This window comes from Triticum dicoccoides, chromosome 2A (assembly GCF_002162155.2).
Source record: "Triticum dicoccoides isolate Atlit2015 ecotype Zavitan chromosome 2A, WEW_v2.0, whole genome shotgun sequence".
Lineage (NCBI taxonomy): Eukaryota > Viridiplantae > Streptophyta > Magnoliopsida > Poales > Poaceae > Triticum > Triticum dicoccoides.
Window position 1 is genome coordinate 21,727,412 of NC_041382.1, and position 16,705 is coordinate 21,744,116.

At 43.9% G+C, this 16,705-nt stretch overlaps 1 protein-coding gene across 1 annotated transcript; it reads right to left on the bottom strand.

Annotated features, from left to right (window-relative positions):
- Window positions 1–5,352: 5,352 nt before the first annotated feature.
- Window positions 5,353–8,748, bottom strand: LOC119358714 (protein NRT1/ PTR FAMILY 2.11-like). Its single transcript, XM_037625149.1, has 2 exons — window positions 8,592–8,748; window positions 5,353–7,001 (listed from the first exon to the last, which is right to left on the bottom strand). The coding sequence occupies exons 1-2, from the start codon at window positions 8,746–8,748 to the stop codon at window positions 5,353–5,355; spliced, it is 1,806 nt and encodes a 601-aa protein (XP_037481046.1).
- Between the last annotated feature and the right edge of the window lie 7,957 nt (window positions 8,749–16,705).

Sequence of the window (16,705 nt, forward strand, 5' to 3'; positions counted from 1 at the left end):
ACTATTATCCTTAAAAAAGAAAACATATTCTTGACGCGAGATATAGGGCTGCCTCGCATGAGGGAGCACAAGACTGGACCGGCCCAGCTCGTGGGAAGCCACAACCTTGTTTTTTCTCTATTTTTTCACATTTTTTGTTTTCGTGTTTTGATTTTTTCTACTTTTGTTCATACTTCAAAATATTTCTCAATATATATAATAAAAAATAATCTACATAAAATAGTAGATTTTTTGAAAATAGCATTTGTAAAATGTAAAATGTGCGTAAACTAATGTTTCTCATGTATACAAAAACGTATTAAAAATGTACAATGCGTGCGAAAAAAAGTTAACAATATATTTTAAAAATAATAATCAAACATTTGAAAAAATGCTAATCATCTATTAAAAATGTTAAACATGTAAAAAAAGATAGCATAAAAGATAGAACTTGTATTAAAAATAGAACATAAAAATAATAATATCAAAAAGAAAATAAAGAAAGGAAAGTAGTGAAAACCAAATAAACGAAAGAAAGAAACAAAAGAAACACCTCTAAAACGAATAAAAAAACCTGAAGAAAGCGGTGAAAATTATGAGGAAACACGGAAAAACCAAGGTAAAAATACAAAACAATTTTTAAATGAAAACTAGAAAGAAATAAAGGTGAAAATAAAAGATATAGAATAGAAAAGAAAGAACCAATAAAAAGGAGAAATAAACAAAAGAAAAACTGAAAAAACAAAGGAAAACCGGAACAAAACAAAGACAATGGTGATAAACAAACCGAAAAAACCCACAAAGAAAAACACACAAAAAAGGCAGGCACAATACTATAGCACAGGTTGGAAAACGTGAGGCAAGACGATAGATTAGTCTCACGAGGGCTATATGTTGCTTATACTAATTTCTTATAGGAATCCGCTACGAGCGACAGTAGCAGGCCGACCCATTTCTGCGCTTGTAGGTTTGCTTGGGTCTGTAGGTCCGGTTTACTATAGGATTTTTTTTCCTGCCATTTTCTTTTATTTCTTTATTCCGTTTACGGTTTCTTCGGTCTTCCTTTTTTTCTTCATTATGCTTTTGTTTTCTTTGTTTTCTCATTGGTCTTTTTGGTTTTCCTTTCTTTCTTTGTTATACTTTGTTATTTTGTTTTTTATTGTTTTCTTTATATTTTTGCTTTTCTTTTGTTTCGTTGTCGGTTTTTATTGGTTTTCTTGTCGGTTTTTTAGGTTTTTCAACACATGTCTATATTTTTCATTTATATTGTAACTTTCTTCATATATATTAGGAATTTTGTTACATTAATTTGAAAAAATTAGATAGATGATTAACATTTCTTAATATATGTTTTGCTGTCTACTTTTTTTCATACATGTTGTACATTTTTCCTATACATATTTTTTTAAATGACATTTGTGAAATAAAATTTTATATTCTTTTTAAAAAAGCTTTGAACAATTTTTGAAATTCACGTTAAAATTATTTTTAAAACAAATTGACAGATTGTTAATTTTTTTCTTAACTATGCAAAACTTTCTTCACATTGCACAAACATTGTTTAAACTTGTGAACATGTTTTGAATATAACGTATATTTCCTTTTTGAATTGCACTAACATTGTTTTAGAATATATAAACATTTTTTCATACATATGATTAACATTTTCTAATTTTTGTTCACATTGTATATTTTTCGCATACATAAAAACCCTTTTCCCATACATGTTTAACATTTTTCAAATGAAAGGTTTATATTGTTTTAGAATTTTATATAAAAACTGTAATATATATATATATAATATACAAAGTTAAAAATAAATAAATAATGGAAAAAATTGTGAATATAAAAGGAAGAATAAACTTTTGACCTCGAGAAAAAGGTTGTTTGAAAAACATGACGTCAACAAGCAAGCCGCAACTACTGGGCCTGCGCTATACGTGTTGCCCTGCAGGCGAGTTGTGGTAGGGCTCACTATGGGTGGCGCATAGCGCGCATAGTTCTCGCGCTGGCATGGGCTGGCAGCAATTCAGCTTTGATGTGACCCAAACAGGGATGATACCATCCTGAGTTTCCAGCGCAACAAGCAACTGATCCCATGTGGATCGTGGAGTTCTGCCTAAAAATATATCTGGGCCGTGGATTTTGTCTCAAAAATGAAAAAAAAAGGATCGTGGAGATGACGGTGGAGCACATAAACCAAGGTGTGGTTGGACACTTGTTTTGAATAACTTCACCCCATCAAAGTTATCATGGTGTTCATACGCACGCTATCAGATTTGCGATGAGTAAATTATCATGCTATTTATAGGAAAGTTGCGAATATGTGCTTTCAATAACTTTTTTCTCTCGGGTGAAAATTACCATTGTGTTTGTGTGCAAATTATCACGTCTACAGTGTGTATATTACCATGCTATTTACACATAAGTTACCGTGGTATATTTTTCAAACAACCTTTTTATCGAGGTCAAAAGTTATCCTGGTGTTTGTATGTGAGATATCAGTTATGTTGTGCGTAAATAACTGTGAGTTATTTACACAAAAAGTTACCTGGTTATATTTCAACATCTTTTTTGGGGTGGAAGTTACCATGGTGTTTTTAAGCAAGTTATCAGGTTTGCGGTGCGGAAATTTTCATGTTTATTACATAGAAATTACCAAGAATGTTTCAACAACTTTTTCCCCCAAGTCAATAAGGTACTAGGTATGTTTCGACAACTTTTTTGAGGAATACTAGAGATATCCAAAAATAACAAGAGGAATATGAAGAAATACAAAAACACTTGTTGTTCTCCATATACTATCCTTATGCTTATATTATGTTAGAATATATATATCATCCCTCATTTTGTGCAGTTATTCTTAATCGTTAATTTGTTTTTTATAATTTACATGTTGATCTTTCACGGTCATGTTTGTGCCCTCTAAAGGTCAGGTTCATATTTAGCTAGTGCTCATGTTGCTACTTGGATGGTTAGCTAGTGCTCATGTTGCTTCTTAGATGGTGGAAGATTATTGAATCCTTTAGTGTCCACAACATTGCTTTGCAAACCTCTAAGACACTAGGATTGATTGTGTTGCTTGGTTTTGTTATATGAGGAACTCTTATACTGAAACATTGTGGTGCTTTGCTAATTAATGGTGGTTCTTTGTACTTGTCAAGAAAATTTGAGGCTAACAATTGTTAGTTCATTGTTACTGAAGAACAAATGTGTGTGAACTCGTGTGAAAATGGTGGAACGGAAGATGCAATTGTGGGCCCCAACCACTAGTGCGTATCATAATCTATATCAGACAAGAGATGGCAGGCTAGTGGTCAAGCTTTGCTAGCCGCCGGCCACGCATTCCTCCGTTAATTGATTGGTACTAATGAATATCGACAAAATACCAATTAGAGGGATATGGAAGGGCGAGGGCTGTGGAGGCGCAACCAGGATCGGACCAGGCCAAACATGATAGACAATGTAATCTCTACTGTTTAGAAAAAAAATGTTTCTTTTCCTATCAAGTGAAGTGCTAGTCCAACCTTCCATCTTTTTTATAAGCATCATTCCTTAAAAATTGTCTTAATTGCCTTACTTTTTATTGACTTACAAAATAAATTTATGTTTTTCTGTAAGTCGATAAATGACTATAAAATCCTAAAATATATGTAGGCGATGTGGGTGTAGCGCTTCAGTCTAAGAGCATCTCCAACCGACGCGTCGCGCGGCGCGTTAAATAAGCTTACTGCACTGGAAATAGTAATTTTTCGCGCGTCACAGAGCACTGCCTCTAGTGGCTGTTGCGAAAATTGCGCGCGTGCCGCTTCAGCAGAAGCGCTAAAAATATAGCGCGCGATACACATACGTATGTAGAAACAAGATACTTCCAACATAGATAATTGATAGCATAGGTAGATAAAAACAACACATAAATAGTTCAACAAGATAGTTCATCTACTCTTACTCCAACTACTACTTGTCGTCGTCCTCCTCCTCCTCCGACTCGGTGATGTCCTCCTCCGACGTCGTAATGAAGGTGTCAATATACCGGTCATCGTTGGAGTCCCAGGTCGACGCTTCTCCAAGTTCGATGTTGAAGAGGGCGGCCGCCTTCAGCGTACGCCTGTCCTCGCAATAGGCGGCTCGCTCCGCCCTCTCCGCCCTCCTTTGCACGTAAAATTTACGCTCGTTGACGACGTCATGCGGGAAGCATTGGCGCCGCACCGCCATGGCCTCCTCGTCCATCTCAGCGATTCCGAGGCGGCACTCCCGCCTCCGATTATCGCGACGGTCCTCGTCGGTGACAAGCCGCGGGGGAGGCGCGACCTCCTGCGCCTGCTCCCGTGTCGCCACCTCATGGAAATTCATCTCCCTACGAGGCCGCCGGAGGTGCCACGCCGCTGAGTCGTACGGCGGGCGGCCTCGTGAGCGATGCCGAAAACGCCGAGGCCGAGGCGCATCTCACCGGACCGGATCTCGGCGGAGAAGGCGCTGAAGGGGCGCGCGCGGACACCACGGTAGCACGAAGTTCCCCAACGGCGCGGCGGCATGGTGGCGCGGCGGCGGCGAGGTGAGAAAGAGTAGGGAAAGAGCGGCAAAGGGCGCGTGGCAAGGCGGAAAGCGGTGGAAGGATGCGTGGCGGGCGCTGGATTTATAAAACGCGCCGGACACCGCGCGCCCGGCCGCTTTTTCGCGCGCGCGATCTTTTTCCACGCCCGCTGGAGCGCGCGAAACCGCTCTGCGCGCGCTAAAACCCACGTTTACCCCGCGCGCGTGTATTTTACAGCCATCGTTGGAGATGCTCTAACACACCTAGACGTTGAGTCAGATCCATAGTGTTCCCTCGTCACTGAACTACCTGCCTTATGCATCAATTAACAATAGATCCAAGTAATCATGCAAGATGAGCTCTGTTTTGACGTGCTCTGCTCTTGCTATTACCATGCGGCCATGTCTTGCCATATTATTTCATCATCACACTCCCATCACATATATCCCATGTTTGATTATTCCCAAATATATTGTACTCCCTCTGTTTTTATTTAGTCCGCATATTAGCTTTCATCAAAGTCAAGCTACGTAAACTTTGACAAAGTTTATAAATAAAAATATTAACGTATACAATAACAACTCAATACCATTAAATTTATTATTGAATGCATTTTCACATCATATAGATTTCTAATTGTAAATGTTTATATTCTTTTCTATAAACTTGGTCAAACTTTATGAAGTTTGACTTCAGTCAACTCTAATATGCAGAGGAAATAAAAACGGAGGGAGTATCATAGAGTTATAGGATTCATGTTGGATCCAGAGGAACAATAATCATATAATCATAGACATATAACAGTCCATTGATCTACCAATCTATGCATCGTGATTAAGCTAAACCGGCACCGCATGCGCAACCTTCTTTGGGCCTTCGTCAAGCTCGATGGCATCGCTAGCATGGGCGCCGTCGGCGGACTTCTTGAACGTGAACCACCGTGCGCAGGCCACGAAGTAGACGAGGTTGGCGGCGGCGATGGCGGCGGTGACGAGGTAGAACAAGTCAACCCTTCCCTCGTCCAGGTCCTGGGCCAGCCAGTCCGGCCGCCCGTCCCGTCTCCTGGTCACCCGGTGCACCAGTGCCACCATGAGCCCGCTGGCAAAGCTCGCCACCGCGACACCCAGGAAGAAGAGTGCCCCCGCCACGCTCTTCATGTTCTCTGGGAACTGCCTATAGTAGAACTCAGTCAGCCCGACGACCGTGAACGCCTCCGACAGCCCTACCAACAGCTGTTGTGGTACCAGCCAGAAGCATGACATCATGGCCGTCCGGCGCCGGCGATGCTCCACCGCTGCAGACACCAGCATCGTCACCACAGAGAGCACCAAGCCAATGCCGATCCGCTGGAGCTGTGTGATGCCGCCTTCACGCTTAGTGAAGCGGCGGAGCGCCGGCACGACCAGTCGGTCGTACACAGGGATCCAGATCGTGAGGGCCAACATTTGGAAGATGACGAAGGAGCCCTCAGGGATCTTGAAGCTGACGGAGTTGCTAATCCGGCGATCGGTCTGCTCCGCCTGGAACACGATGTAGGTGCCTAGCTGGGTGATCACCACGAAGTATACAATTCCCGATGACCATACCGGTAGGACGCGCGCTAGGCACTTCACCTCCTCCACCTGTTGCATCGTGCACAACCGCCACGGGTCTGCCAACGTCTTCCCGTCCGAGCTGACCACGTCCTCGGTGGTCTGCATGGCCGCCTTGTCGAGGCACGTGAACTGGTCAGTGTATGCCAGCTTGGCGACGAGCTTGCTCCTGTGCGGCGGGTCAAATAGCTCGACGGTGTTGGGAGCTTGTCGGAGGTGGCGCTTGCGGAAGGAAGCAACGAGGACCTGTGTGAAGCTCGTGAATGGGCTGCCCTCGGGGCTGATGCGGACGTAGAGGCGTGTGCCCATGAAGAAGACGGCGCATGACAGGCCCATGAGCACTGCCGGCACAGCGAGGCCCAACGCCCAGTTGACATCGCTCTGGAGATAGATGATGACACTGGCAGAGAGCATCATGGCGATGGTGTAGGTGAAGTAGTACCAGTTGAAGAAGCTAGTGATGCCACGACGTCCATCCGCGGTGTGTGGATCAAACTGGTCGGCCCCGAATGCCAAGTTGCACGGGCGGATACCGCCGGCACCCACGACGAGGAAGAAGAATGACACAAGGAGCACAACAAGCTGGGAGGGGATGGGGCCCTCACATTGGCCTTTGGAGATGCAGGCTGGAGGGTGGAGGGAGTGGAGTGCGGCAGTGAGGGTGAGCAGGACCATGCCGACGAAGGAGGCGATGGTGGCGGCCGCCAAGGTGGTGTAGCGGCCGACGTAGGTGTCGCTGATGAAGGCGCCCAGGATGGTGGCGAGGTTGCAGCTGCCGGTGAAGAAGTTGAGGAGGGTGGCGGCATTGACGCTCTTCATGTGGTACACCGTTGTCAGGTACACAAGCAAGTTCGATAGCGTCCCAATCGTGCCAAGCTTCTCAAAAGTCTCGTTCCCTGCAACAATCTCCCAAAAAAAATTCTCATTTAATTACTTTCCAGTCTCGTGGTTAATTAGTGATGAGTTATAATTCATCAAATTCATCCTAGGGATTACAATGCTAATGGAATGTGTATCAAAGAAGAGCCAATTGGTTGATAGAATGTCCTTCGGGTTACAATGCTAATCCATGGGTTTCTCAACCATTCCTACAATGACTACAGAGAACAAAAGACTTGGTTGTCCAACCTCTAGACACGAATGGCAAGGAGGCGGACCCAGAGCATCAAGGCCAGGGATCCTTACTACTGCAAACTTAAATTCACATAAACAATAAACAAGTCGCTAATTTACATGATATGCATGCTAGAATAACAAAGCCAGTGCCAGAAGTTGTCGATACTTGCATGGAATTAACCCAAACTTGCATTTTTCTTGTACCCTGGTACTCCTACTAGTGGTTAGAATTTACAAATAGAATCATGTTTAGAAGTTTTAAAAGAATAGAAGAAACATCCTATAAGTATAGGTAGATGTACGTGCCTATAAATTTTAGTTAGGAACAAGTTTCTTTTGTATAGCCTTAAAATAAAATAACTTAATGAAATTCATAGGTACTATGGGGGTGTTTGGTTGAAGGCCTGGACACCCTGCCTGGAGAAACCTCATGCCTGGATCGAGCGTGGAATGTTGGAGAATTTTGCCTAGTGAGGCTAGCCTGATGCACATGTGTTTGGTTTGTGCCCTGAGCCTGGCGCTGCTTTGCCGTGCAATTAGTACATAAAGAAATCCACACCGATAAATCCTATGAAAAAAATAAACTAATACCAAGTAGTGCGGCAGGCTCACCCAGGCGCAAGACATGGGAGGCTAGGCTCAAGCTAACCACACTGCCAGGTGGTTGGCCAGGCCAATCCTTTTGTCAGGCTGTGCAGGCCAGGCTAGACTCATATGACTCAGGACATCAACCAAACATGATGCAGGCAGGTTTCACTATGTGAGAGAAAGAGGTGAGCTAAATATTAATGGTATAACATACTAGTATATCTAACTATTGTATGAATAGGCTATTAGATTGGCTACAAGTGATGTGGCAACTTCATATAGCCGGTTGTTGACTATACTATTATCTATGCTCTAAACCCTTGAAACTATCCAAATATTTTACACAAATATGAATAAAGTTGGTGGTGTAATGCGTAGAATCGCCATTATCAAGGTTCGTCCAGTGTAGCCTTTGTGGCAATTTGCCTTGTATGTAATACGGTGTACTCCCTCCGTTCTAAAAAAGATGGCATATTTTGATGGTCTAAATTCGTGCATTGGCCATCAATTAGTGAAATAACATGTTACTTATGTAACACATAATTGACACCATCAGATTCGTGCTCAAAGGCACTTTCACATGATTATGATTTTATAACCATTAAATAGATATGATATGACGGATTTATGGTCAAAGCATGAATTCGAAGAGTCAAGATATGTCCTCTTTATGAGAACGAAGGGAGTGGTAGCTATCGTCCATAGTTGAGTAAGCTAAGGTCCGTCGCTATTAGACCAAGGAACACTTACAGAGGCAGCTAGCTGGCATGACAGTTACTCACCTATGACGTAAGGCATGGCCTTCCATCCGCGGTAGTTGTGGACGGGCTCGCCATGGCCGGCATCAAGCGCCGATGAGTCAGTCGTCTTCTCTATGCTGATGCCATTCCCGTGATCCTGCTCCTCCTGCTGCGGCAGATCAGGGTTAGCGGCGTCCATCCCGCAGATGCAACAAGCAGCTAGACTGAAACTGGAGGTAGGTGGCAGCTTGTGCGAGTGTGGGCAGCTGCAGTAGTGCAGGAAGGAGAGGATAAGATACCGGCCGTATAAATAAGCTAGCCAAACTGCCAGACTACGGGATCTTTGCTTCCAAGATAGTACTAGCTCTGTAAAGAAATATAAGAACGTTTATATCACTAGAATATAAGAGCGCTTAAATCAGTGTCAGAACATCAACATGAAGATGAAACCTTCAACATGGATTTTTTCCTTTGTTGATTAAGCGATGAATTCTAATTATAACCGCTAATATTAAATGCTAAACATAAAAGATATATATGATACGACATTGTGAGCTCACCCAACCAATCTCTTTTTTTTGCGGAAACACCCAACCAATCTCAGAGCAAGGTTAAAAGTAAAGCAACCTCTCGGCCCTTAGGGGGAAACAATGCTTAGAGCATGTATTACCCGTTGCCTCGGCTTACTACCTCGCACTTCCAAGTTACGCTCAGATGCAACGATGGACCGAAAAGTACAGTTTGCATGTGCCAAGTGAAGCCGCGAAAAGAGGCAGGAATCAGGGGAGAAATTTAAGGCATGGAGCCTAGATTTGTACTTAAAGTTAATAGTGTAGGGTCTACCTAATGGTAGCCTTATGGGTCTGCGTTGGAGAACAAAAAATAATACTAATAGCCTCTGTTTTTACTTTTAGGTGGACGCATGCGGGCAGAAGCAAAACCTAAGAAAGGGACGAACTAACAACTTGGAAAATAAGGATTAGGGATCAATACTAGAACCCCTCCTTGGATGGATTTCTCCTTCTGCCCCGGCTTTCAACTTAATGATGAAATAATAGGAATTGTGCTACTTCAGGACCGTTAGAGCACCCACACTGTAGTCTTTTTTTATCCTCTAAGGCTACCTCTAAAGATTTTTAGCTGCCTCCCCCCTCTAGAGCTTTTGAGCTTAGCATCGTCGCTAGCCTTGGAGGCAGCCTCCAAGCTTTAAACAACTCATGTGACCCAACATGTCTATGTAGGGCTCTCTCTCAGGCACATAAACAGGACTTCACCAAATATCTTAGAGGCAACAACAAAAGCTATACACTGCACGATTTTGGGCTTTGTTTAGAAGCCTGGTGTGGGGCCCAGGTTAGAGGTAGCTGAGCCTCTACACACTGCTGATGCCCTTATAGTTACGGCCGCCAAATTAAGGGTTCCAATAAACTTCTTGCACCAGTTGGCTCCCAGGTGCATATGCACGCATTGTCTAAATACACATTTTGAAAAGTTAAAAAATTCGGAACAAAAATCCCACAGGTATATCCGGACATTCTATGTGCATGCACAAAGTTTCGGTGAAAAACGGCGTTTTTTGTGGCTTGTGTAAAAAAGATATAAAATGCAAAATGAATAGTTGTAATGAAGCATCAGAAATTGTCTTTTTTACACAACCCACAAAAAACCTCGTTTTTCACCGAAAACTTTGTGCACGCACATAGAATGTCTGGATATACATGCGGAATTTTTGTTCAGAATTTTTCAAGTGTTCAAAATGTGTATTTACACAATTGGTGCATATGCACCTAGGAGTCATTGCCAATTGTCCCTAGTTTTATAACTATCTTCATTCGGACAAGGCTAGAATCGAAGGCATTCCAAAATGGTATATCAGTGATTGCTTGGGTGATGCCCCCATTGCTCATGCCCTTGATATATCACTAGTAGAAAACAGGGCTTTGGTCCAGGCCGGGTCAGCCCATTAGTCCCGGTTCAGTCCAGAACCGGGACCAATAGGGTCATTGGACCCGGTTCGTGAGCCCAGGAGGCCGGCCGGGCCACGTGGGCCATTGGTCCCGGTTCATATGGACCAAATATGGACCTTTTGGTCCCGGTTGGTGGGACGAACTGGGACCAATGGGCCTCGCTCCTGGCCCACCACCATTGGTCCCTGTTGGTGGCTTGAACCGGGACCAAAGGCTCCCCTTTAGTCCCGGTTCATGCCACCAACCGGGACCAATGAGGTGCCTATATATACCCCCTCGCGTAAGAGCAGAGCACACTGCTCTGTTTTTTTCTGGCTGAGGGGGAGAGGGCTTGGTGGTGCTCTAGCTCACCTCCTATGCACACAAGGTGTTTGATGGAATGTCCGAGCCACACTACTTAAGCTTTCTCCTCTCCAAACTCGACCTCCAAGCTCCATTTTCCTCAATATTTGTCTAGATTTAGCGGTCCGTCACGCCCCATCCCCGTCTTCACCGCCGTCGATCACCCGCGCCGAGCTCATCGCCGGCACCATCGTGGTGAGCCTCTTGTTCTTATCTTCTTTCTGAAAGGAAAAATATTCTTACTTGTATGTTTACATAGATACTTGTATTATTTTCTTACTTTTATTATTGCATCTTATATAGTGCGATGGTTTTGGTATCCGCCCCCGTCGGCCCTCGTCCTGTCTATGATTCGGATGTGGTATATATATTATCTTTATAACTATTGGTTCATTTATTGTTTATAAAAATTATGCCGACCAACATGACATAGATTTTATTTATGTAGGATGTATGTGAATCAGAAATGCCAACCGACCCTATTGTCGAGAGGTTAAATTTAGTTGAAGAAGAAAACAATTTGTTGAAGGAAAAAATAAAAAAAATTGAGAAGGGGAAGATGATATTGGAGTTGCATGTTGCGGATGTCGTCGATGATCACAAGATCAAGATGGATGCAATGCGCTTGAAGATTAGAAAGATTAGAAAATATGCCATTCATACCGAGGCTTGGTATCATTATGCCGTTGGATCAATTGTTACCTTGGTTGCGATTATGATCGCATTTGTTTTCGCATTGAAATGTTTTACATAGTTTCAATGTATGGTTTAATTAATTAGATGCTCTGGAGAGCTATATGTTGTTAGATGAGAACTATGTATGCACTTTGGTTTTAATGTGATGATGAACTTCTATTAATTTGGACACTTAATTATATACTCCCTCCGTCCGAAAATACTTGTCATCAAAATAGATAAAAAGAGATGTATCTAGAACTAAAATACGTCTAGATACATCCCCTTTTATTCATTTTGATGATAAGTATTTTCGGACGAAGAGAGTATAATGCACGCAGATGAACCGACAATGGATGTACGGTGATAGACACACCTCCGAGTACATTAAGGGCGCGCATGAGTTTCTCGATGCGGCTGAGGCAAACAAGCAGAATGGTTTTATGTGTTGTCCATGCACTAAATGTGGGAATACGAGGTCTTACTCTAACCGGAAAATCCTTCACTCCCACCTGCTTTACAAGGGTTTCATGCCACACTATAATGTTTGGACGAGGCACGGAGAAATAGGGGTTATGATGGAAGACGGTGAAGAAGAAGAGTACGATGACAACTATGTGCCCCCTGAATACGGTGATGCTGCAACGGGGGGAGCTGGTGAAGATTAAGAGGAACCAGACGATGTGCCCAATGATGCTGCAATGGGTGAAGCTGCTGAAGATCAAGAGGAACCAGACGATGTGCCCGATGATGATGATCTCCGTCGGGTCATTGTCGATGCAAGGACGCAATGCGAAAGTCAAAAGGAGAAGCTGAAGTTCGATCGCATGTTAGAGGATCACAAAAAAGGGTTGTACCCCAATTGTGAAGATGGCAACACAAAGCTCGATACCGTACTGGAATTGCTGCAGTGGAAGGCAGAGAATGCTGTGGCTGACAAAGGATTTGAGAAGCTACTGAAAATATTGAAGAAGAAGCTTCCAAAGGATAACGAATTGCCCGACAGTACATATGCAGCAAAGAAGGTCGTATGCCCTCTAGGATTGGAGGTGGAGAAGATACATGCATGCCCTAATGATTGCATCCTCTACCGCGGTGCATACAAGGATCTGAACGCATGCCCGGTATGCGGTGCATTGCGGTATAAGATCAGACGAGATGACTCTGGTGATGTTGACGGCGAGCCCCCCAGGAAGAGGGTTCCTGCGAAGGTGATGTGGTATGCTCCTATAATACCACGGTTGAAACGTCTGTTCAGAAACGAAGAGCATGCCAAGTTGATGCGATGGCACAGTGAGAACCGGAAGAAAGATGGGATGTTGAGAGCACCCGCTGACGGGTCGCAGTGGAGAAAAATCGAGAGAAAGTACTGGGATGAGTTTGCAAAGGACCCAAGGAATGTATGGTTTGCTTTAAGCGCAGATGGCATTAATCCTTTCGGGGAGCAGAGAAGCAATCACAACACCTGGCCCGTGACTCTATGTATGTATAACCTTCCTCCTTGGATGTGCATGAAGCGGAAGTTCATTATGATGCCAGTTCTCATCCAAGGCCCTAAGCAACCCGGCAACGACATTGATGTGTACCTAAGGCCATTAGTTGAAGAACTTTTACAGCTGTGGAATGGAAACGGTGTACGTACGTGGGATGAGCAAAGACATGAGGAATTTAACCTAAAGGCGTTGCTGTTCGTGACCATCAATGATTGGCCCGCTCTCAGTAACCTTTCAGGACAAACAAACAAAGGATACCACACATGCACACACTGTTTAGATGACACTGAAAGTATATACCTGGACAAATGCAGGAAGAATGTGTACCTGGGCCATCGTCGGTTTCTTCCGACCAACCATCAATGTTGAAAGATAGGCAAGCATTTCAAAGGCGAGGCAGATCACCGGAAGAAGCCCGCCATGCGTACCGGTGATCACGTACTTTCTATGGTCAATGATTTACACGTAATCTTTGGAAAGGGTCCCAGCGGACTAGCTGTTCCGAATGACGCTGAGGGACATGCACCCATGTGGAAGAAGAAATCTATATTTTGGGACCTACCCTACTGGAAAGTCCTAGAGGTCTGCTCTTCAATCGACGTGATGCACGTGACGAAGAACCTTTGCGTGAACCTGCTAGGCTTCATGGGCGTGTATGGGAAGACAAAAGATACACTTGAGGCACGGGAGGACCTGCAATGTTTGCACGAAAAAGATGGCATGCCTCCGAAGCAGTATAAAGGTCCTGCCAGCTATGCTCTTACGAAAGAAGAGAAATAAATCTTCTTTGAATGTCTGCTCAGTATGAAGGTCACGACTGGCTTCTCGTCGAATATAAAGGGAATAATAAATATGCCAGAGAAAAAGTTTCAGAACCTAAAGTCTCATGACTGCCACGTGATTATGACGCAACTGCTTCCGGTTGTATTGAGGGGGCTTCTACCGGAAAAGATCCGATTAGCCATTATGAAGCTGTGTGCATTCCTCAATGCAATCTCTCAGAAGGTGATCGATCCAGAAATCGTACCAAGGCTAAGGAGTGATGTGGCGCAATATCTTGTCAGTTTCGAGCTGGTGTTCCCATCATCCTTCAATATCATGACGCACGTCCCAATTCATCTAGTCGACGAGATTGTCATCCTGGGGCCCGTATTTCTACACAATATGTTCCCCTTTGAGAGGTTCATGGGAGTCCTAAAGAAATATGTCCGTAACCGTGCTAGGCTAGAAGGAAGCATCTCCATGGGCCATCAAACAGAGGATGTTATCGGGTTTTGTGTGGCCTTAAGAAGATAGGTCTCCCTAAATCGCGGTATGAGGGGAGACTGACTGGAAAAGGCACTCTTGGAAGTGACTCAATAATATGCAGGGACGGATATTCTTGGTCTCAAGCACACTACACAGTTCTACAGAACTCTACCTTGGTGACCCCGTATGTCGATGAACACAAGAACAGTCTGCGCTCCAAACACCCGGAGTAGTGCGACGACTGGATTACATGTGAACACATCAGGACTTTCAGCAGTTGGTTGGAAACACGTCTCAGAGGTGACAACACTGTTTGTGATGAGTTGTACTTGTTGTTCAAGGGACCATCTTTAACTGTATTGACTTACAAAGAATACGAGATAAATGGGAATACATTTTACACGATCGCCAAGATCAAAAGAGCACCAACCAAAACAGCGGTGTCCACTTTGATGCAGCAACCGAGAGCGGAAAGGACACATATTATGGTTACATAGTGGACATATGGGAACTTGACTACGGACATGATTTTAAGGTCCCTTTGTTTAAGTGCAAATGGGTCAATCTGTCAGGCGGCGGGGTACAGGTAGACCCACAGTACGGAATGACAACAGTAGATCTGAAAAATCGTGGGTACACTAACGAACCGTTCATCTTAGCCAATGATGTGGCACAGGTTATCTATGTGAAGGACATGTCTACCAAACCGAGAAAAAGAAAAGATAAGGAAGCGAATACATCATACAATGAGCCAAAGCGCCACATAGTTCTTTCAGCAAAAAAAAAGGACATCCTGCGAGTGGACGATAAGACAGACATGTCTAAAGATTATGAAAATTTCATGAAATTCCTCCCTTCAATGTCAAGGCTGGCCCAAGCATCCTGATAAATGATGAAGATTATTCATGGTTATGGTGCAATAAGCAAATGACACAAGCGAAGAAAAAGTGAAGACTTTCTCCCGCAACTATTATGATGATACCATGCCAACTTTGTAACACACGAGTATGCTATACCAACTTTTTCAGAGTTCATTTGAAAACTATGAATTTAGGTCGAATTTTCTCTATAGGTGCATCTATGTTCATTTTTTTTAGTAAAATTAATCACAAACTTGTGATTCACACAAATATCAAAGAATTCAAATTTTAACTATTCAAATTTGAAAACTAATGGCACTAACAGAAAGTTTCTAATTTTTCTAAAACTAATGGCACTAACAGAAAGTTTATTATTTTGCTGACCTAAAAGCAAAAGGAAATAAAAAACAAAGCAAAAAACAAAAGAAAATAAATAATATAGAAAACAAAACAAAAAATCTGGAAAACCAAAAAAATAGCAATAATAAGTATTTTTTTGTAAATAGAAACAAAATAAAATAAATAAAGCAACAAAGAAAACAAAAAAAGTAAAAAAGTGTTTTCAAATTTGAAAACTAATGGCACTAACAGAAAGTTCATAATTTTTCTAAAACTAAAAGCAAAAAAGAATTAAAATATAAAGCAAAAGAGAAAAGAAAGTAAATAATGCAGAAAACAAAACAAAAAAACTGGAAAAAATAGCAACAATAAGTATTTTGTTGTAAGTAGAAACAAAATAAAATAAATAAAGCAACAAAGAAAAAAGTGCCACCTACTGGGCCCCACGGCCTGAATACGACTAGAAACCCTACCATGGGCTTGGATTCAGGCCCGCAGGAGACCCAGTAGGCCCACAAGCACACAGCGCAGGGTTAGGCCCGAAAGCCTGCATTTGAGAGGAGCTCGAGAGGGAAGGCGCAGTAGCGCTTATAAACCACTCTCGAGCTCTCTCAGCTAGCGAGGTGGGGCTAAAGTTTTGGCGCGGGGCAGCACAAGGCCTTTGGTCCCGGGTGGTGCCAGCAACCGGGACTAAAGGGGACATTGGTCACGGTTCGTGGCACAAACCGTGACCAATACCCCCCTTTAGTCCCGGTTGGTGCCACCAACCGGGACCAAAGGCAAACCGTGACCAATGCCCCCCTTTAGTCCCAGTTGGTGTCACCAACCGGGACCAAAGGCGGCCTTTGGTCCTGGTTGCTGGCAACAACCGGGACTAAAGGGGGGCATTGGTCACGGTTTGTGCCACAAACCGTGACCAATGCCTTTGGTATATAACCAGGACTTGTGAAATTTTCAGATTTCCCTCGCCAGTTACCCCCGACGACGCCGACCTCCTCGACGCTGCCAGGCTGCCCCGACGCCGCACGCCGCCCCCGCCGTCGCCGTTGCCTGCGCCCGTCGTCGCCGTCGCCCACACCCTCGCCGGCCATCGCTCGCGCCCGTCGTCGCCATCGCCCGCGCCCGTCGTCGCCGTCACCCGCGCCCTCGCCCGTGCCCTCGCCGGCCGTCCCCTGCCCCGACGCGTCACCGCCTCTGTGAGCACCGCGCGTCTGCCACCCCCGCCGCCGCCG

What these genes read in the sequence shown, in the direction of transcription:
- LOC119358714 (XM_037625149.1), bottom strand. Translation starts at nt 8,748, where the DNA reads ATGGACGCCGCTAACCCTGATCTGCCGCAGCAGGAGGAGCAGGATCAC. An exon ending in GGCCATGCCTTACGTCATAG is followed by an intron (nt 7,002 to 8,591) that starts GTGAGTAACTGT and finishes AGATTGTTGCAG; the next exon opens with GGAACGAGACTTTTGAGAAG.